Source organism: Protobothrops mucrosquamatus, unplaced genomic scaffold (assembly GCF_001527695.2).
Source record: "Protobothrops mucrosquamatus isolate PMUCROS unplaced genomic scaffold, P.Mucros_1.0 scaffold131, whole genome shotgun sequence".
Lineage (NCBI taxonomy): Eukaryota > Metazoa > Chordata > Lepidosauria > Squamata > Viperidae > Protobothrops > Protobothrops mucrosquamatus.
The window spans coordinates 1,276,426-1,297,927 of record NW_015386498.1 but is presented as its reverse complement, the minus strand read 5'-3'; the positions used below and the strand labels follow the sequence as shown (position 1 = coordinate 1,297,927).

General features: G+C 34.7%; 1 protein-coding gene across 1 annotated transcript in view; it reads left to right on the top strand.

Moving 5' to 3' along the window:
- The window catches only part of GLI3 (GLI family zinc finger 3), a 223,385-nt gene that overhangs the window by 159,214 nt on the left and 42,669 nt on the right, over window positions 1-21,502 (top strand). The window contains exons 8-9 of the mRNA XM_015813067.1: window positions 541-654; window positions 1,740-1,880. Of these exons, the coding sequence (XP_015668553.1) occupies window positions 541-654; window positions 1,740-1,880 (255 nt within the window). The remainder of the gene's footprint in view (window positions 1-540; window positions 655-1,739; window positions 1,881-21,502) is intronic.

Sequence of the window (21,502 nt, the reverse complement as noted above, 5' to 3'; positions counted from 1 at the left end):
CTGAATAAACTAATTCTGTGTAATATTTAAGGAAATGTATGTTTAGATACATTTATTTCAAGTAGAAGATAGCAAAATGTGTCCTTCAGGTAAAAGGCAATGAAAAAGAGTTTATTTCATTTTTTTTTTAAGTGAGTAATAAAAAATGTAAAATTTCATCTAGGCAAATATAGAAAGAGTGCAGTAATAAATTTCTTAGATAAATAGTTTATCTTTTTTTCTTGTGTTGGACTGGTTTGTTACTGAGTTCAGAAAAGTTTCAGTCAGGAAGGTTTATTTTCTTATGTAATAATTTATCTAAAGAAATTATATAAATTATTATATAACATTCAATCAGGATTTTTTTTCTCCCTAAGTAAAAGCATTACTGAGAAATTATAATTTTGAAAATGGAAGAGAAATTCAAGAACATAAAAAGATTTCTCTCAATCATAGAAATCTGAACTCAGTGAACTTTAGTGGTTTCCTTGAATATTCTGCATATATTGTATTTTAATTCAAAGTCTACTTATATTTTTTGGGTATAAATATATGCTGCAGAGTAAGCCCACAAGTGAGTCTGCAGTGAGCAGCACAGGGGACCCAATGCATAACAAGCGTTCCAAGATAAAACCAGATGATGACCTCCCCAGCCCAGGAGCTGGAAGCATACAGGTAAACTATGCTTTTATCTGTCATAGGAAGAGGGCACATTTTGTATTAATTGTTTTTGTGAATAATTTTTGCAAAAGCATATGCTCTACATCTACTATTAATCTTTGCATAACATTTTACAATGGCAATTATTGGTTGCTTGATCAGGAAAAATTGAGTCCTGTAAAGGCTGTCTCAAGATCCCAAGTTGCTATTGACTCTAACAAAATTTTAATAGTATCATTGCGAGAAATGAATGGAGTAATCTTTCATTAGATTGAAGCTTGAAATACCCAAAAAGGTAATGTAAACCCTGAAATTAAATTGTTTTTTTAAAAGAGCATCCTCAGTTCCTCCACCCTCTCTAAAATCTTAAAATCCAAGCCCAAGTCCACAAACATGATATTGGTATCTCCTTGTTTGCATATTTGTTGCCCCTCCTGCCTCCCCCTCACATAAAAAAGGCAATAAGCGAAGTTCTAGAAATGCCTTTCTGTGATCATGAATTTGTTCATAAATCTGCTTTTGCGTAGGTGTTGTTTAGTAATCACTTCATTAAATCTTCATTTTTATTTTTATTCTGAGACAACATTTGCTTTAAATAGCAGTTTCAGTGGTATTAAAATTGGTCAATTGAGATAACATGAACAGTTGCTGAGGACAGATTGCACATCATTGATAACTTAAAAGCTGTGGCTAAGGAGATGGACTCCTTTTCTGAACAGTTTCTTCACATCATGCTGCATACCAATAATGATTTACATTTAAAATAGTTTATTTTGTATAACAGCAGATGGATCTAAAAGTATTGCTCTGTTTTAGCAAAGCTTTAAAACTTTATCAGAAGTGGGCTTAATCTGGACAACAAGACAATTCTGTTACAGACTTTGTAATTTTTATTTTATTTTTATTTTATTTCAAAGTTGAAAGTTGAGAAAGTTTGGGAAAAAGATGAAGGATTGTAGATATGTATCCTAAAACTGTACCTTTATCTTTTTTTTAGTCCCAATATCAGCTTGGGACTCAATAATAGTAGAAGCTTTAAATAAGTTAAGACCTAAGTGTTTGTTTTTTCATCTGCTTCCTCACTTCCGTGGCCATCACAGGAACCACCGGAAGGAATGACCTCAATAAAGGAGGAAGGGGAGAAAGATGAAAGCAAGCAAGAACCTGAAGTGGTCTATGAGACAAACTGCCATTGGGACGGCTGTTCACGAGAGTTTGACATGCAGGAGCAACTAGTGCATGTAAGTTAATGGCATTCAGGAGATGGCTTTGAAAACTATCTGACCTTTTCTAAAGGGTCAGGCACTCAGACTCTTTGCTGAGTCAAGTTTCTTTACAGACTACATTGCTGACTGGAGGCAGCTTATGGATTTCTGTGAATAAAGTAAAACTCCAAGCTGACCTGTTCAGTCAGCTAAAGCTTAGTGTAAAATTCAATAAAGTCTCCAATAGAGAGTGTAATGGCTCTGATCCTGTAAGCCATAAAATACTATTTTGAATCAGAGACTTTGGTAGTTATTGAGAAAAAATAAGCTGGGCATGAGTTATTAACTTTTTTGCCAAGTCTGATGCTTCCAGTTCTTTCAAATTAGCTTGCAACAATAGAAACAAGAGAGTTCCCCTATAACTCTAGGATATTTGGTGTATTTAATACATCAAACTTTTATTATTTAATAATATAAAGTATATATGGTGAAGTAAATTATTTAGGAAAATAAAATAAATATATTGCTTTTTGGGCTTTCCATTTCCATAATATGACAGGAGTTTTGTCTGGGAGAAAGTATAGCATGTAACTTTGAAATGGTTTTCATAGATAGTAACCACCTATAATAATTTTGAATGATTGTTTCAGATAATAACCACGTATAGTAGTTTTGAATGATAATAGATGAATACATGACTGGAAAATTACAATGTTTTAATTTGCACCCAGCGTACTTCCAGTCAGTTTCTATATCCAAATCAGAGCAAATGGACATGCTACTCAGTTCAGGTAGCAAACACTATAGCTTGATAGTTATTTATTAAACATTAGTAAATATAAAATGATTAATTGGAAAAAGACAAACCTGGAAGTCATGAGAAAGCTGAGAGAAATGAACCACAGCACCAGGGGGCAGGACAAGAAACAATGGTTAGAAACTGACCAAAGAGAGAAGCAACCTGGAATTAAGGAGAAACTTCCTAACAATGAGGACAATTAAGCAGTGGAACAGCTTGCCTTCAGAAATCATGGGCGCTCCATCACTGGAAATTTTTAAGAAGAGGCAAGACAGTCACTTGTCTGAAATGGTATAGGTTCTCCTGCTTGAGCAGGGGGCTGGACTAGAAGACCTCCAAGGTCCCGTCCAGCTCTATTCTATTCTAAGAAATAAAAAGGTCAAAGGATTTAATATCAAGAATCTGCATTGTCAAAATCTATCTATTAAAATGCACTTTTTCCAGAGCCACTGAAAGTTAATTACTATAAGTAATTAACACGAGCAATCTCAAATGAGATATTTGGTTTTTCAGCTTTAACCCCTTTGTAGATATAAAAGGAGCAAAATTGGAATGGAAATTAGGACATTAGGTGATCCCTTTTCTCTTTTACACCATGAAGGAAACAATTGATGGATGGAAGTAATATATCTAACATTCGTCTTCTCATAAGACCCCACAAGTAATAGGTTATATCACCATGCATTTTTATGCACAGTGCTTCTCTCAGTGTGGGAAATAGGTTACTAGGCAATGGCATCAATTGGACAATACATCAGTTTTACTTATTTTCTTTTTTCCGTGTCCTTTGTATAATACCATTTAAAATATACCTATTTCATATTGGGTTTTGATTGCTATATCCCATATTCTCGGTTCTAACATGGTTGGAACTGGTTCTTTTATTTTGAATTCTATCAATAGTTTGTAGAGTTATACAAATTTCCTGCATGCTTGTTTTGTTTCAGTACAGGTAGTCCTTCAGTACAGGTAGTCCATTCATTCAGCAATTGTTGAAAGTTACAGCAGGCCTGGAAAAATGGATTTGTTCTTGAGGTTCTGGCCATTGCAGCATTCCCATGGTCATTTGATCAGAATATGGGTGATTGTGTGCCCAGTCTGTGATTGCACATCACAGGGAGACATGGTCACATAAACCCTATTTGTAACCTTCCTTCCAGCTTTCCATTAGAAATGTCAGTGGGAAAACCAGCTGGGAAGGTTGCAAATCACTCAAGTAAGTTGCTCCTGCTTTTTCTTCCAATCTCCCATACATGTTCAGCCTCCAGAGGTCCTCCCTGACTTCCCATATTTCACATGTGGCCTGCACTACCTCCCAGAACCTCCCCAATCACCCACAACCTTGGTGCAGCCTGTGCTGGCACTTCCTAGCTCTTTTCAGGCTTCCGGTGAGACTGTGCTAGCCCTCCCAGCCACCTAGGATTCGTGTGGCCTGTGCTATTCTTCTCAGGCCCTCCCCCATCTCCACAATCATCCCCTCACTCCTTACTGGCTTTCTTCCCTCTTCCCACTTAACAACCCATGCATCCTGGGGATACAACATAAAACAACACCATATTTTACAGTCACATCCCTTAGCAATAGGCAGCCTCAATTTCTGTTATAATCCAAAGTCTACCTAGATTCAACTTTTACAGATGACAGAACTGTAATCTTCTGCTTCTTACTGCACTATATGATAGATATACTTCCATATAAGGATATGTAGTTAATTTCTAATTTAATTTATCTCCAGACCAATTTGAATCTGTATACCTACTACTATGTGTTTTGGATTATTATTTAAAAGCAGTCTTAAATTAAACTTTAAGTATCTGCCTCATCTTGTTAATGGCTTATTAACAATTCTTGTACGTTGGCTCATTTATCTTTTTATTCAGCAGTCCATCTACATTGGTTATATCCTAATTGCAGCTTTCACACAGTTGTCTTATATTATTCATTAATTGTCAACTTGCTTCGGCTTTCTCCTTTGTTTACATATCCAACTTTCTTGGGTGTAGTTGATTCTTTAAGTCTATTATGTTTTGGTTTTGACTGAACAGATAAATTCCACTTTTGTCCTTTTGTATAGCTAATATCCCCTTGGTATTTTATTTCCCTATCTTTTTTAAAAAAAATTCACTATGTCAAAGTTGTCTCATTTGTTCTTGATACAAACAGTTACATCATTGACAATAAAGAATGCAAACATCTTGTATGTAAACATGGATCTCCATTTCCCTTTTCAAAGTCAGCGTTTTCAAAATTTGCTTTGGCTGCTTGTTTTAGCCCATGTATGGATTTTGCAAAATACATACACATATGTCTCTCTCTCTCTGTGTGTGTGTGTGTGTGTGTGTGTGTGTGTGCATTAGATACTAATGTAAATATTAAACTCAGAATGATCATAATTGAAGTGCATCATCTGACTTACACTAAGTTAGTGATATTTCTAAAACACTAGTTTGTACTCCAGTACAATAATCTTCAAACCTTGTACCACTGAAATTTCCAAACGATTTTTACATGAAGCAGAGTAATATCAATTTAACTACCATCATTATTCTTCTAATACATGTACCAATAATGTATCAGAAAAAATAACAAGGAACATCTCAAAATGAAGCCTGCAGTTTTAAAAACTCTTAAATACACTCTGTGAATCATTTATGTAATAACTCAATATTTCAGTTTTCTCCAATTTGGAGGCCTTTCTGGGAGATAGGATACTTTTACAAAGATAAATCATTAAATAAATGAAATATATTACTAGTGATTGCCTTGCCAAGAATATAAATGTCAAATGTTTATCACTGCCAGGTTATTTCAACAAAATTTCAGGCAATTTGAAATTGATATTAATTTTCCGAAATTCAGTTCTTGCAATTTTCAAGCAGCAGAGCTGTTATATGTTTACTCTTTATACATAATCTAACATTGGAGAAGACTATGGGATTTGAACTCCAAGGCTGAAGAAGAGGATAGTGGCTAATTTTGATCTTTAAGATAATATTGCTAGAATTTATCTCCTTAGATAAGAGGAAATAGTAATTATATTCATTGCTTTTGGAGAACTTGATTTTTTTTAACATTGCTTAAAATGTAACCAGAATTTATCAGTTTATACTGAACCACCCCAACTCTTTACTAATGAAATAAATAAATAAATAAATAAATAAATAAAATGCATACAAGTACTTGAGTTATTTATCAATGTAAAGTTAAGTAAAGTGGTAGTTCATTTTGATTGCCAAATGCTATTCAGAATCCAGTACAGTTAAAATGTTCATAAAGGATGCTCTGTGAAGCACTGCATTAAACAGTTCAGATGGCCTGCTTATTTATAGCACCTGTCCTTCCTTCTTGCTACACACACCCCCACTGCCACCAGCGTTCCTCTTTTTTTACAGCTAATAGAAAGATTCATGATTCTTCATGGTTGTCTATCTAGTGTCTGACAGCACTGACTCCCCTTGCTAAAGCAACTCACTATCTATAATTGATATCCTTCTAAGGAATGGGGTGCTGACTGTAATTGACGGGCTTTGCTGAAAGCTCTTAAATCCTGACAAGTTCTGCCCTTGTTCTGGTTCAGTCACTGAGCTACACTGCTGGAATTTCTAGGTTATTTGAACTTTGAGCAAAAGAATAGCATGTGTTTCACATTAGCAAATCACAAAGCTGGAGAGTAGAACTATGACCTGGACTGTTGGATTTCCTGCCAATCTCATTTACAATGCATGAGACTTCTAAAAAGATTACCTACTTGTACAACCACTGAAATTTCTTCCCTCCCTCCCTTCAAAGAAAACAACAAAAATGCTGTATTGTTTAGATACTGTTTTCTGAAGATCCTTTTATCATTCTGCTCTTTAATTAATTTCTCTGCCCACAAGATAGAGTACTATAATTCTGGAAGTTTGTTTTAAAAGATATGATAAAATTACTCCTGAGCCCAGAAGTTAATAAGACATTGCATATTTCATTCCTTCCCTTAAGTCTTATATTTGTTGAACCTCAGTTTTTTATCTCTTCAATTACATGGAAAACAAAAATTACCAAAGAGAGAGTAAAATGAATGTTTAGGAAAAATAAGGGCAGAAAGGAAAGTTATTATTTAATGTGAATAAAATGGCACTCAGAAAACTGAAACATTTTTCCTTGTCATTGGTTCAGGTATAGTGTAATAACATTTGATTTAAAACTAATCTTGAAAATATATTGTTCAATGAGAATATATGGGTTTTTCTTTATTTTTTCATATTCACCATGTCACAACACTTCCTTTGTGAAAGCTTGATTGCACTATATTTAAGATCAAAAGAGCATTAATGGCACAGCTACAGAACTAATTCTATTTTTTTCTGATATTTCAACAGAGAAATCAGATGACTCAAATTCTAGTTCATTGCACAGAACTAATGATTCTATATTATGCACATCTATATTCACATCTGATACATCATTGAACATTTAATTGATGTTAAATAAGCATTTTTATACTACCTCTACATCTACTTGTTGCATTTAATTACTATGTTACATAGGCCAAATTGGCACTACCGTGCTTTTTTTCTGTTATATTAGAATTGGTGTCTTAATTTAAAAAATCTGCTGCCTTATTAATTAGGTGTATGATGTTGATTAAGCTATATTAATTGTTTAAAAATTAGAGAAGTTTTGGTTAAGTAATTGAAAATAATATAAAGTATTAAGCATTTTAATGTGTGTTAAATATTATTATCTAATGCTGAAAATTGATTTGACCAAGACTAAAATTCCACACTTTAGTTATTTCACTGTTTGAAAAAAGTAAATCATGATGTAATATGTTTGCAAGAAACCCATATTAAAGAGACTCATAAAAAAGTATTTAACAAATAAGACTTTGGGTCTGAAATTTATTTCTGCTAATTCTAAGAAAATCAATGGGATAATTTTGTATATAAAACCCCAATTATATCCATATCTACTGTTTGTTGATGATCAAGGCATATATGTAATTATGCAAGTTGAATTACAGGGAGTAAAATTGATTGAAGTAGGACTTTATACCCCACATCAAGAATAAGCTATGTTTTTTAAATATTTGTCTGAACACTTACTCTCCTATTCTTTCCAATATTGGTGGAGAATAGTAAAACAATCATCTTTCACAGATATTTCAAAGTGGAAGATTTTTAATTATGGACATCAATATATATGGGCACTGATTTAGGTATTTTATTTATTATGATTTTTAAAGCTTTGACTTTCCAACTCTTTTAAATGCAGGCAAAAATAGAATGGAAAGGGTCATAGAGATTTTCATATATTTCCTTCAAATGTCTATAAAGTATGTGTGTATGTGTTTGTGTGTGTGCATGTGTGTGTATCCAATCTTGATTTATATGATTTTTATTCACTGTTTTAGGGCTCCCCAGCAATTGCACATTGCACAGGAAGGTGAGCAAGCTATTTATCAAGAATGTATAACTGCTTTAACTGGCTTTCCCATGGTGAGATGCTTAAGAAACCTTCAGGGAATCCCAACAATATGGACTGCAACACAAAAATGCATTGAGACTATATTAGCATATTATTCATATAGCAATGGCTAATTTTGAATTATGCTCAACCACCTATGTCCCAGAAAACAGCAGTTAGACCAAGATAGTGAGATGTGTAGTGTTATCACACCAGTGCTGCCATTAGTCCAATGACAAGGGTTAATTATAACATCTTCCAAAATGCAAAGGAAGGATGAGGAAGAATAAAGATGCCTGATTTGGAATTTTATTTTGCAGCTTGCTTGTTGGTTTGGGTGAAAGAGTAAGTACTGTTGAGAAATAAGAGAATTACAGAATTAAACACGCAAGACCTGAAGGTTTGAATGGCATGGCTTTCTATGGTATGATAAAATTAATATGTTTTTTTAAAATCACTGTACAAGTAATCCCTGCTTAACAATATGTTGCTTAGAAACTATTAAACATTTCGCCATACTCCCTAACCTCCCAAAAAGCATCTTATGGCCCAAAAATATTGTCAGCAACATATTGTCTGGGTTTCAATGCCTAGTTTACTAATACATATTAAGTTCCTTTCTCTCTGCCTCGTTTTTCTAGTCAATGATAAAAAGTATCCCATGTTGTAAAATAAACTGAGTCTTCTTTCATTTTCTTAACCAAAATCTTTTAGCTTTAAAGCGTGTCCACCAAAGATGGTAATAAGTACCTGGTTTTTGTTTACTTGATATATTTTTAAACATTTTTGCTAACCTCACAGGTGTTAAATGCCATCTATAAAACATTTTATATAAATTTTCTTTGTACGCTACCGCTTTTGTTATTTTAGAATTTCTTTCCCAAAGGCTTTGCCATTTTTCTAGTTCTGTATTATATCCAAAATTCTTTGCCCATGTTATTTAACATCTTTTCATATCTCATTTGGATTTGCAGATATGGCCACCATGATAAGTCAATACCCTGTTCTTCTAGTTCTTGTCTATATTTTAATTTCCCTTCTTTATTCAAAATGTCTTTATAAGTCACAATTTTGTCATAGTTTATTAAGTTTGGGTGAACAAAAGCTTCCATTGTTGAAAGCCATCCAGGTATTTTCATATAGATTTTAGCTTTTATCTTTTCCCATTCTAGCAAAAGTGCGTTTCTTATGTAGTGATATTGAAAGTATCTGTGAATTTTATTTTTCCTGTACCATAGAAAGGCATGCCATCCATGTTGTAGGTCATGTCCCTCTAGGTATAGTGATCTTCTATCTCTAAGAGTTATCCACTCTTTTAGCCATGTTAGAACAGCTGTGTGATAATATAGATTCCAGTCTGGCAGTCCAAAGCCTCCATTTTCTTTCACTTCTTGAAGCATTTTCAATTTTATTCTAGCTTTTTTTCCTTGCCAAATAAATTTCAGTATTGATTTATTTAGTTCATCAAAGAGGTTTTCCCCCATTTTTATAGGTATTGTTTAAACAAAAAGAATATTTTTGGTAAAGTATTCATCTTCATCATTGCTATTCTCCCCAGCACTGAAAGTCTAATTTTATTTGTTTTCATAGTTTTATGTAATTATCTTCTTTTATTGTTGCACATCTTGCTGTTAGGTAGATTCCCAAGTACTTAACTTTTTTGACTATTTGAAGATCTGTTTTTTCTGATAATTGTTTTTTTTGTTTTTCTGTAAGGTTATTTTCAGACCCGCCACTTCTCCAAATTCTTCTATCCTTTTCATAAGGTTAAAGTTTGTCTCAAGAGGCTCTTCTAGTATAAAAACTAAATCGTCTGCAAATGCTTGTAATTTGTATTTTTCATTTTTTATCTCCAGTCCTTTAATTTCCATATCTTGTCTAATGTTTCTATTTAATACCTCCAATGTTAGTATAAATAGCAATGGAGATAGTGGACATCCTTGTCTTGTGCCTTTTTTAATATTGAAGTTTTCTGTAAAATCTCCATTTATGATTACTTTTGCTGTTTGTCTGAAATAAATTGTTTTGATTATATTTATAAAGTTTTTTCCAAAGTCCATTTCATCTTGTTGTTGAAACATAAATTGCCAATTTACATTGTCAAAAGGCTTCTTTGCATCTAGAAATATTAACGCCATCTGTTTTCCTGGATGAAGTTCATAGTATTCCAAAATGTCTAAAATCATTCTTAGGTTGTTTTTTATTTGCCTTTTAGGTAGGAATCCATTTTGATCTGTGTGTATAAAAATTTCTTTAGTCTTTCTGCTATTATTGATGCAAAATTTTTGTAGTCCATGTTTAATAAAGATATTGGTCTATAATTCTTTATTTGCATCAGGTCTGAGTCTTCTTTAGGTATTAAAGTGATATTAGCTTATTTTAGCCTCTAAAAGTACTTCATTACACAGTTCTTTCATTATAGGACTTAAAGTATCTTGTAAAGGTTTATAAAACTCTTCAGGTAGTCCGTCTGGGCCTGGAGCCTTATCATTTTTTTGTCATCTCCATCACTGATATTTTTTCATTTAAAATATTTTGTACATTCTCTGGAATTTTTGGTAAATCTGCTTTTTTAATATAGTGCTTTATTTTTTCTTGTGGAGTTTCCTCTGTATTGTAAAGTATCTTGTAAAAGTCTTTAATTATTTTTTTGATTGTGTCATTTTGAAACTGTAAATCTCCTTTTGAGTCTTGTAGTTTATTTATCACTTTTTGTCTCTTTTTTCAGTTTGTAGGCTAGCCACCTCCCCGGTTTATTAGCATTTTCCAAAAAATTCTGTTTAGCTCTTTTAATTTGTTGTGCCATTTTTTCAGCCTCTGCTAAATTTATTTTATGTTTTATTAATTCCATTTGTTTTTTAATTATTTTCTTTTGTGGGTCTATTTGTAGTTCTGATTCTAATTTCTTAAGTTCTTCCTGTAGTTTTAACTGTTGTTTTTTTCTTTATTCTTTTTCGCCATGTAAGTTATAGCCAACCCTCTGAAGTATGCTTTAGTCGTATCCCACACATTTTGAAGGGATGTTTCTTCTTTTTTATTTATTTAAAAAAAGAATTCCATTTCCTTTGTTGCTATTTGAATAAATTCTTTCTTCTTTAGTAAAGATTTATTCATAGACCATCTTAATTTTTTCTCAGTCCTCTCCAAGTCATCTTTATTGGATTGTGATCTGCCTATATATTAGGTTCTATCTTGATCTCTTGTATACTTAGTTCAGGAGATATCCATATCATATCAATTATGGACCATGATTTGTGTCTATTTGAATAAAAGGTGTATTGTAGTTTTTTGGATTCTTTTCTCTCCGTATATCCTGAATACAAATTTCTTCTGCCATTTTAAAAAAGTTTTAAGGAGTATATTTTTCCCCTTTCCCCCTATTTTACTACTTTTATAGTCCAGTGTTCCATCTGCTATTGCATTAGAATCTCCCATTAAACAAATATTTTGGTATTCCAGTTCCACTATTTTTTATGCAATTTTTGATAGAATTCTTGTTGTTTGTTATTAGGTCCATATATTGCTACTATCAATATCTGTTTTTGGTTTATCATTATTTCCACCATCAATATTCTTCCCTCTTTGTCTGCATAGAATCCCATAGTTGGGATTCATTATTTCTTTAATTTATAGAGCTATTCCTCTTTTCTTTTGTTGAGCTAATGCGCAATGAAGTTTCCAATTTTTTGGATGCTCCAACAGTTTGTAGTGTTGTTTCTTAATATGTGTTTCTTGGGGACAAATTATATCCATTTTTAATCTTTGAAGACATGTAAAAACATTTCCTCTTTATAGGGGAGTTCAACCCATTTACATTCATTGTAAGAATCCCATTTTCCTTCTCCATCTCCTTCAGTTATACATAGGTCTTAATCTTCTAGTTGTTCTTATCTGTCTCTGTTCTCTTGCTCTTACCACTTTTTTCTGTCTTTGTATTTTCAGTTTCTTCTTCTTCCCTTTGCTTGGCTGCTCCTTCTATTGCTGTTTCTTCCTGTCTCTTTGTTTCTCTCTCTGGACGGTTTTCCGAACTTTTCTTTTCCATAAAAGAACTGTGATTATCATAAAACTCCATTGCCTTATGTGGTGTATCCAATCTGTATCTTTTCCCATCCCAGTTAATTAGAATCCCTTCTGGAATCAGCTATCTGAAATTCTCTCCTTTTTCAGTTGATTTTCTAGTCAGGAATTGATATTCTCTTCATACCTCTCTTATTCTCCTTGGAATCTGTTTCAGGACTACAATCTCTTTTTCTTTCTATCACAAAGGATCATCTCTTACTCTTCTCAAAATCTCACCCCTTATGGATCTTTTGACAAATCTAACGTGTACCTCTCTGGGGACTTTATTTCTTCTTGCATAGCTTGAATTGACTCGAAATATTTGATCTAACTCTCCTTCCATTTCTGGTTTCCCAATTTCCAGTGCTTCAGCCAATAGCTCTGTTATCAGATCCGCGAGATCCTCTTCTTTGTCCTCTATTATGTTTTAGAATCTTAGGAAATAAGATGCCTTTTCCATTTCCATAACTGAAATTCAGTCTTCCATTTCTCTATTAATCTACTTTTGGTTCTCGTCTTTCAATTCTGCCAACTTTTGATCAGTCTCTACTGACTTATCTTCTACTTTTTGAATTCTTTGTTCATTTTTTGTGACCATCTGTTTAAAGTTTTCTAGTTGAGAGTCTATGTCAGGCATGTCAAACTCGTGATGTCACATGATGTTGTGCGACGTATCGCAACTTTGCCCCCATTGCCAGCAATGGGATGAGTGCGGTTTCATTATGATGCATCTGGCCCGTGGGTCGGCAGTTTGACATGCCTTGTCTATGTTGTTAATTTTTTGGTTCATTTCATCAAAGATGTCTTTTGTCTTCTCATGGAGCAGCTTCTGAATGGCTATATAGATAGAGCCAGTCTTTCTCCTGCCATTCCTGAGGGCTCCTTGGATCAAGCTGATTGGCTACCACCTTCCCGCAATCTGCAAGGGTCCCCTCTTGGTTTCACCTCTACGGGGTGACCTCCGGTCCTTTTTGGACCCACAGCAGGCCGAAACCAAGTGTGGGAATCAGAGCCCTGATTCCTTCTGCCCGCCTCACTGCGCGACAGAACTGGAAGTCCACCCAGTTCTGGAGTTCTGATGGCTGCACTCACCTCTGCAGTCTAAGGACTGCATTTCAGGTGCATAGAAATCAGCTCACCTTCATAGCAGGTTACAGAGTTGCATGGTCACATGACAGCAGTTTACAACTTTTTTGGCCAGTTTCTGGCCAAAAGCATCCAGAAAAATAAATGAATTCACATAATGACTGGTGTCTGTTTAACAGCCCCTGGGGGGTGTCATAAAATTGGGTCTGATTCTGTGGGTGACTTGACTTACAATAGAAATTCTGGATTCCATTATGGTGGTAATCAGTGCCAAGGTAACAAAACTGACTCTCTGAATGCTCCTGGTACCCATAAGCTAATCAGAAAGGAAGTTAGCTGTCTCCCATAATGCTATTCTCCCCTCTGTGTTTAGAGATGGACAGAAAACACTGCTACTCCTCTTCAGCTTCAAACAATTCCAGCTTCCAAGACTGTTAGAAAGTCAGTACTTAGTTTCTTCTGGAATTCTTAATCTTCTAAAATAATTATTTTAGAGGTGTGGACATTTATGAAAAAATATATGTACAAGATAAAAAGTCATCGTTGAAAGTATAGCAATGGGAATCCTTATGAAAGTATAAGGGAAATGAGGGAGAGACATGGAAACAGGAAAAGATGGTGAGTGTGGTAGAAATAGGTAAGAATCCTTACTTCAACTTTGGAAATAACTTCTTGGAACAATTGAGAGTTTAATTTAATTTTGATTAATAGATGAATGTAGCAAAAACCAATGATTCCTTGGGAATCAGTAAAAGCAAAAGCAAAACAGTAAACAAAGAGAACGAACCATGCTTGCCAAAATTAAGTAGTTAACATGTTTGTCTTTAGTTGTTCTAGTTTATAGAGAGCAAAAGGTCACATCCTTACTCCCAAATACCTCTTATTTCCTTTTGTTTTTCCATTCCTCATGCCAAGCTGTAATATGGAAAGCTTTAGTTAAAAAATATACAAGAAAATTGTATCCCAGACCTCTAACCCTCATCAAAAGTAACTACAGTATGTGAGTATTCTTGGTCTCAGGGGTAAGTAATTCCAGACACACTTCATGGTTGCCTTATAGCTACTTTGTCTGTGCAGCCTGTGGTGCCAGTAACCTCCTGAAACATTCCCTTTCTCCTTTCAGACTTCATCTTTTCTCATTAAGCAAGCAAAAAAATACATTTCTAGTGCATTTACTTTTCATGCCCTTGGAGACATTTACCATAAACTGTTGGTAAATTACATTGCTTATTGAGGAAGTCACATAAAATGAAATCAGAAAAATCAGTAAAAATCATGCTATTGAATGAAGTCCCCTTTCTCCAGCTTTTTCCCCAGAGGTATTTCTCCTTTAAGCAGTATTTTATTTTGCTACACTTGTTCTGGAAGGCTAATTCAGTTGCAATTTAAATGGCTACTATAATATATTTTATCTGGTTCTACACCAGCATGAGAAATGAAGTGGAGGAAAATAAAGCTTATTCTTGCATATTCTTAGCCCTATCCAAAAATAGTTACTAGATTACTAAATTACTACAATAGTAATTTTATATTTTAAATTGTCAAATTGTATGATTATATAAAAGTTGTATAATAATTTAGAATTAATGTACAAGGAGCATATCTAACAAGATAAAGGGTTTATTGAAAGATTTGAATTTATTCTGTTAATCCAGTCAGTTGAACATTTAAAACAAAAACCTGGCAATCAGATCAAAATGAGCCATGTGACAGTCTAAACCTTGTAGTTTCTGGAGCAAACAGTACTTTTCATTACATCTAGAGAAGCAATTCAAAAGTAAAGCTGAGAGCATGAAATAACTTCAGGGAACCATATGCTGATGAAGCCATAAATAAATCTTGTAATCATTCCAATTAAGAACATTCATTGGCACTGGATAAACTCTAAACTGAGAAGCAACAAACCTTGATTAATTGCCATTGAATATCTTGGCTGGAAATCTGGTGAAGCCATCTTTGAATTTGCAAATAAAGTTGATCTTCCTGGGGAAGAAACAAAGTGTACATGGGATAGTGACCTTCCAGAGAGAAAGAAAACGGGGAAGTAGTATTTCTGTGTATATCAGTTAATAAGAGGCTATAGAGTAGAATGAGTTTGGGTCATTTTGGGAATTATTAAGGAAGATGTGTGAGGATTTTAAATTAGTTTAGATTGGTATATCTGCTGCTATGACAATGGAGACGGTGACACATGGGAAAGGAAATTTTAACTACTGTCAGAAGATATACTTTAGGATCAAGGAAGTGGGGATAGAAATGGATATTTCTAGTAGTGAAGGAGATGTACAAAAGTCCTGGAGAAATTGTTATAGAGTAAGTTGGACTAACAAAAGTTGATTGAATTAAAGTTCAGGCATAAATGTCTTAAAATTTAGTAAATCTGCTCACAATAATCAACAGGCATATTTGTAATTAAATCAGATCTTTTTGTTGTTTAAATATATTTGTCATTTAGTTAAATTTCTTTTCAAATCGGGCAGATTTTTCTCATCTTCTTGATGAGAAAACTGTCTCCACTTGGTTTAGATAAAAGTATAATTTCTGAATCAAAGATTATAGTGTGAGATAAACTGAATGACTGCTTTTTGTTAAATATATAGTGCTGCTTTTTGTTATGAAGTGTTCTTTTTTGTTGATTATACTTAACACTCATTCCTTTGGATTTTCAACATGAAAAGAGTCACTGTAAATATCTGTGTTGCCAAATTATAGTCATTCTTTTTTAAAAAGCTAAAACGGTATGATACTTAAAAATTGTTACTTCATTTATATAGGTTCATAGTAATCCCAGGTTGTCAATAGTTTAACGTGCATAAATCAGCTTTCAGGTGCTTCCTCAAGAGGTTGCAAACCATACAGATTCAAAGACTGTGTTTGAATATTAGTTATATAGAGAAGACAATGATTGATAATAATTGCTTTCTATTTAGGAATTACTGAAAAATGTAGTTAATCATTGTTGGAATGGTGGTTTTTAAAAGGAACTTGGATCTTTTTTATATTCTTGGTATTACACACTGGATTTTTATGCTGCTTATTTCCTAAATAATATTTGACTCTGAAGCTCACAGACAATTATAGAGGACAGAGCTTTTATTAGCTTTTTGTGTATTGCTTTATTGTATGCTTTACTGTGCCATTGGTTGTACTATAACACTCTAATAGAAGGATGTGTCTGATGCTGTTATCATAGTGTAATAAATTCAGCAGTTTTCTTTTTGGAAATTCATACATTAATGTGACTTTTGTTCAAGGTGGTGTATGTCTAATCTTTAAAATGAATGGGTGGTGTCTTTGTCAGAGTATGTAACTGCAGTGGCTTGTAGTGTAGGTATACTATTTTTGTGGTATCACCAAAGCTGAGATGCTGCAGTTCTCAGAGAGAGATAAAGTAGTCAAGCTGAAAATGAAACAAAGCTTTAACTGTATTACTCCTTGTGTTCAGCCGAGATAAACTTCAGTGGAGTCTCAATGCTGCCCTGTTTGGCTTCTGGCAGCAGTTTTAATTGGTAAAATGCAGATTTTTTTTTTTTGATCAAGAAAGGATTATTCTTGTTATCAGTCTGAAGCATCTTATTTCAAGATGAAAAGGCTTTACTGAATTACAGATGCCAACATTTTTACAAAGGGCTTTGGCGATTGACATCTCAAAGAGAAAGTATGATTTATTAGCCTATAATGGTACTGAGAACTGGGCTAGGTTTCACTGATTTGAGAAATTGCTAAATATAAATTGCCTTTTTGTGTAATGCCCCAGGTTTCTTAAAATATATTTTGTATATAAAATATGAAGCCTTATGTATCTGAAAAAGAGGAGAATTGGGAAATGGGTAGGAGGCAGAATGAGGAGAGAAATTAAATCTATCTTGGTGGTGGTTTTTACAGTAGTTTGACTGATAAGGTGGCAAGGTAAAGATTAATAAGAGCCCTGTTGTTATCAGTACCTACTTGTCGATCCTCTGTAACAGGCCTGTCTGTTCAGCATGGAAATTATTGATTAAATAAAAATTGCTATTAGATTGTGATGCGATCCATAATCACAAAAGTGGTGGATGTTCCACTTTCAGATTCTGAGCCATGCATCAACTTTCCCCTTTGCAGTAATTTGTATTGTGCTGACATCTACACTCATTAGCTTCTACCCTTCCCTATATGTGTCAGGGAAGCACTAAAAGACAGTTGTAGAAAATAAAGTGACCAGCAGGAAAGTTCTGTTTTCACAGGGAAATAAATTAAACTGCCAAGTAATGGCCATCAATTCTCCACAAATTTTTAATCTTTTTCTTGGTCATCCAGAATTGTTTTCACATTCATATACAATATGTACTATAACAGCCATACTCATAACCAAAATTACCATTAACCAAGCATTGCTTTCCTGATATCCTTTTTACTTATGTGGATATCAGTAAACAGAATCTGCCAGATGATCACGATACACATAGAGATCTTGAAATAAATCACATTATGTAATGTTAGAAATGTGAATAGCTTCCTTTGTCTGTTCCCACAACAGGATGAGGTGACAGTGAATTGCATCTCTTCAGATTGTAGATGCAATATACTTTTGGTTCTTCTCTTCTGGGTTATTCTGTCTGCTGATCATTTGCAGATAAATTAAATTTTACAATTAGACTTTAGAATTAGACTTTAGAATTAGAGTAATGAAAACCTTGAATCACAACCATGAATTTAAAATGTAAGTGTGATTGTTTATTATATTATATTATTTCCAAATTCTACTTTCATTTTGCTTGGTGTTTAAATCAAGTCTAAGATACTTATTTTTCTAATGCATTTCTGGCTTTCATAAGTACAATTTAGAATATATGTATCTTGATCATAAACATATTGGAATTTACATGTTTATCCTTTGTATTATTAATGACCGTGTGGGTGTCTGACAAGCCTAGAGGAATCAGTTGCAAGATGGTAGAAAGGAACAGCATAATCTTTTCCAATATTTATAGCTTCTAATATATAGTATCTAAATTCTTAGTTATCAAAATATTTTTAAAATACAATTATCATAAGGTGATTAACAATAAGGCTGCTAAATAAATAAAAAAAAATATCTTATATACCTTAAGATATATGTATCTAGAAACAGACTTTGCATTTATTTAGCTTTCTTCCAATATAATTTCACTGATTTATTGCACTATCTCAAACTTTTTTGGAGGTAATAGTAAATATTTGGTTGTTTGCTGAATTAGACCAAGTGTATACAATCCTAGCTTATAAACTAAACATTTAAGCAATTCAGTAGTATCTACTAACATGGATTGCCCATCTGAGTTTTTTTTTAAAAGTAAAGATTCTTGATCCTTTAAGTTAGGCATTCATTTGAACCTGGAAAGAGTTCAATGTGGAAAAAGAAAGTGGTGCCCAAGCAGCTCTAGCCATGTTCTAGCTACTATGCAATGACATAAGAAGTCTTGAGGAAGGATCCTATTTTTACTCAGTTGAATTCAATACAACTTCTAGTATGAGCCAGATTGCTTTTTATTTGGAGTATGAACCTCCCAGGGAATGTATTCATATTCAAGGAAATCCTAATACAATTCTTCTTCAAACCCCACCACCACACACCCCAAAAAATTCATTGCAATTGAAGACGATAAGGAGTGACACAGCCCATTCTCTATCCAATTTCAGCCCTCAGCTCAGGAAAATCCAGATTAGTTGTTTAGGCATGCATGATAAGTTGGATTCAGTCTTTCCCACTTCACTATCCGTACCAAGAGTGCTGATGGATGAGATTCTTTACAACAGGAATGTCAAACTCGCAACGTCATGTGACGTGTCGCGATGTATTGCGACTTTTCCCCCATTGCCAGCAATGGAGTGGGTGCGGTTTCAGCGTGACGCACCCGGCCTGTGGGCCGGCAGTTTGACACCCCTGCTTTACAACATTGTATTCTCCCATCTGGCTGCATATAGCTTCATTGAGACAGCACACATCCGCTGGATTGTAATAATGGATTTCCTCTTCAATTATTACAGCTTTTATACATTTGGGGTACTTTTAAGATATGTGCACAGCTATTGGAATAAGGGTTAAAACTGTCACCTCTTCCTCTAGAAGAGTTTAGAAAGCCAATAGGATTTCTGGGCAGAGGAAGATAGATGACTGCTCCTAATGAACAAATACATGGACATTGTCTTACATAGGTCAGACTGACCGGCCATCTTGATCAATATTCTCTATTCTGTGACTTCATGGTGCCTTCTGCCTCTTAGCTAACTGAGAAATAGGTGCATTTGCTGTCTAGATTATGGTTTTCTAATCATGGTATAGAACATGATGGATGGCCATGATTTCAAATACTCCAGATATACTTTTCTTATTCCAGACAAATATGATAACCATAAATAAAATACATGCTATTTTGTGCTAGCATGAATTTAATAGCACATACTTATGAGAGAAATACACATTGTGCTAAACTATATAATGTGGATTTGATAAACTGAACGTTTGAAATCTATATAAATAAAAATGTAAATGTTCGTTTGTTCAAAATCTTAAATCTCCGAAAGTTCTTCACCAATTGCTTTGAAATTTTGACACAACGTTGCATTCAAATACGCACGTGTATGTACATATGCCTACTATTATATAGATGTTTACCTGTGACAGCTCCATCTGTTGGATGTAAAACAGCTCCATCTGTTGGATGTAAAAGCAACACAATTCTTTTCCATTTAACCAGACTGAGCCACAGCAACGCGTGGCCGGGTACAGCTAATTCTTAATAAAAATACTAATGCTCTATTTCTGTGTTTCATTCCTTCAAACTAATAATATTGTTTAGATTTATATATTAGCTTACAGGTTTAGGGAGTGTATCTCTTCTCATATAAAATGATATAAATCTGCTGTAATATGTAGCTATGCTGTAACTCAAACAGTAGATTAGTAAAATTTAACAATTATTTCTGCACTTTTTTCCAAAATCTAGTGTGGATTTGCAGTGAATATACTTTAATTTTTTTCTATTTTTATTGTTAAAGTTCTGCAGTTCAGAAAATATGCGTTTTTTTGTGTATTTATTTTTGATTTCTTCTTTATAGTGGAAGTTCCTATGGCATATTACCACATAGGAGAAAAATTGAGTTCATATTGTAAAATTAAAATATCAGAAATAGTGCTTTTTTGTTTTCAGTTTACATTTATTTTATTTATTTATTTATTTATTGGATTTATACCCCGCCCTTCTCCTTGCGGACTCAGGGCGGCTGACAGCCTGATAAAAAACAAATACAAAAATACCCCAGTATTATCATTAAAAACATAATTAAAATGAAATATTAGATTTGGCCTTGTTAATTTAAAATTGTTTTTTAAAACCCCGCTAAAAATTTCCCCTAAGGCCAGTCCTGCTTGTTGAAATAGCCAAGTCTTAAGGGCGCGGCGGAAGGAAGGGAGATCCGGGATCACCCGGATCTCTGGGGGAAGTTCATTCCAGAGGGTGGGAGCTCCCACCGAGAAGGCCCTCCCCCTGGGAGCCGCCAGCCAGCACTGTCTGGCTGACGGCACCCTGAGGAGACCCACTCTGTGGGAGCGTACCGGCCGATGGGAGGTAATCTGAGGCAGAAGGCAGTCTCGGAGATATCCAGGTCCAATGCCATGGAGCGCTTTGAAGGTGATAACCAACACCTTGAAGCGCACCCGGAAAGCCACCGGCAACCAGTGCAGCTCGCGCAGCAACAGTGTTACATGGGAGCGACGAGTCCCTCCCAACACCGCCCACGCGGCCGCATTCTGGACCAGTTGAAGCCTCCGAGTGCTCCTCAAGGGAAGCCCCATGTAGAGAGCATTACAGTAGTCCAGGCGGGAGGTGACGAGGGCATGGGTGACTGCGCAAGGCGTCCCGGTCCAGAAAAGGCCGCAACTGGTAAATCAGGCGTACCTGATAAAACGCCCCCCTGGTCACGGCCGACAGCTGATCTTCCAGTATCAGCCGTGGGTCCAGGAGGACCCCCAGATTGCGTACCCTCTCCGAGGGAGCCAGAATTTCACCCCCTATAGTCAGCGATGGAGTCAGCTGACTATGCCGAGGTGCCGGCAGCCACAGCCACTCGGTCTTGGAAGGGTTGAGCCTGAGTCTGTTCCTCCCCATCCAGACCCTTACGGCCTCCAGGCAATGGGCCATCACGTCAAGGGCATCATTGGGGTGGCCTGGGGTGGAAATGTACAGCTGAGTATCATCAGCGTACTGATGGAAATCCACCCCGAAGCCACGAATGATCTCCCCCAGCG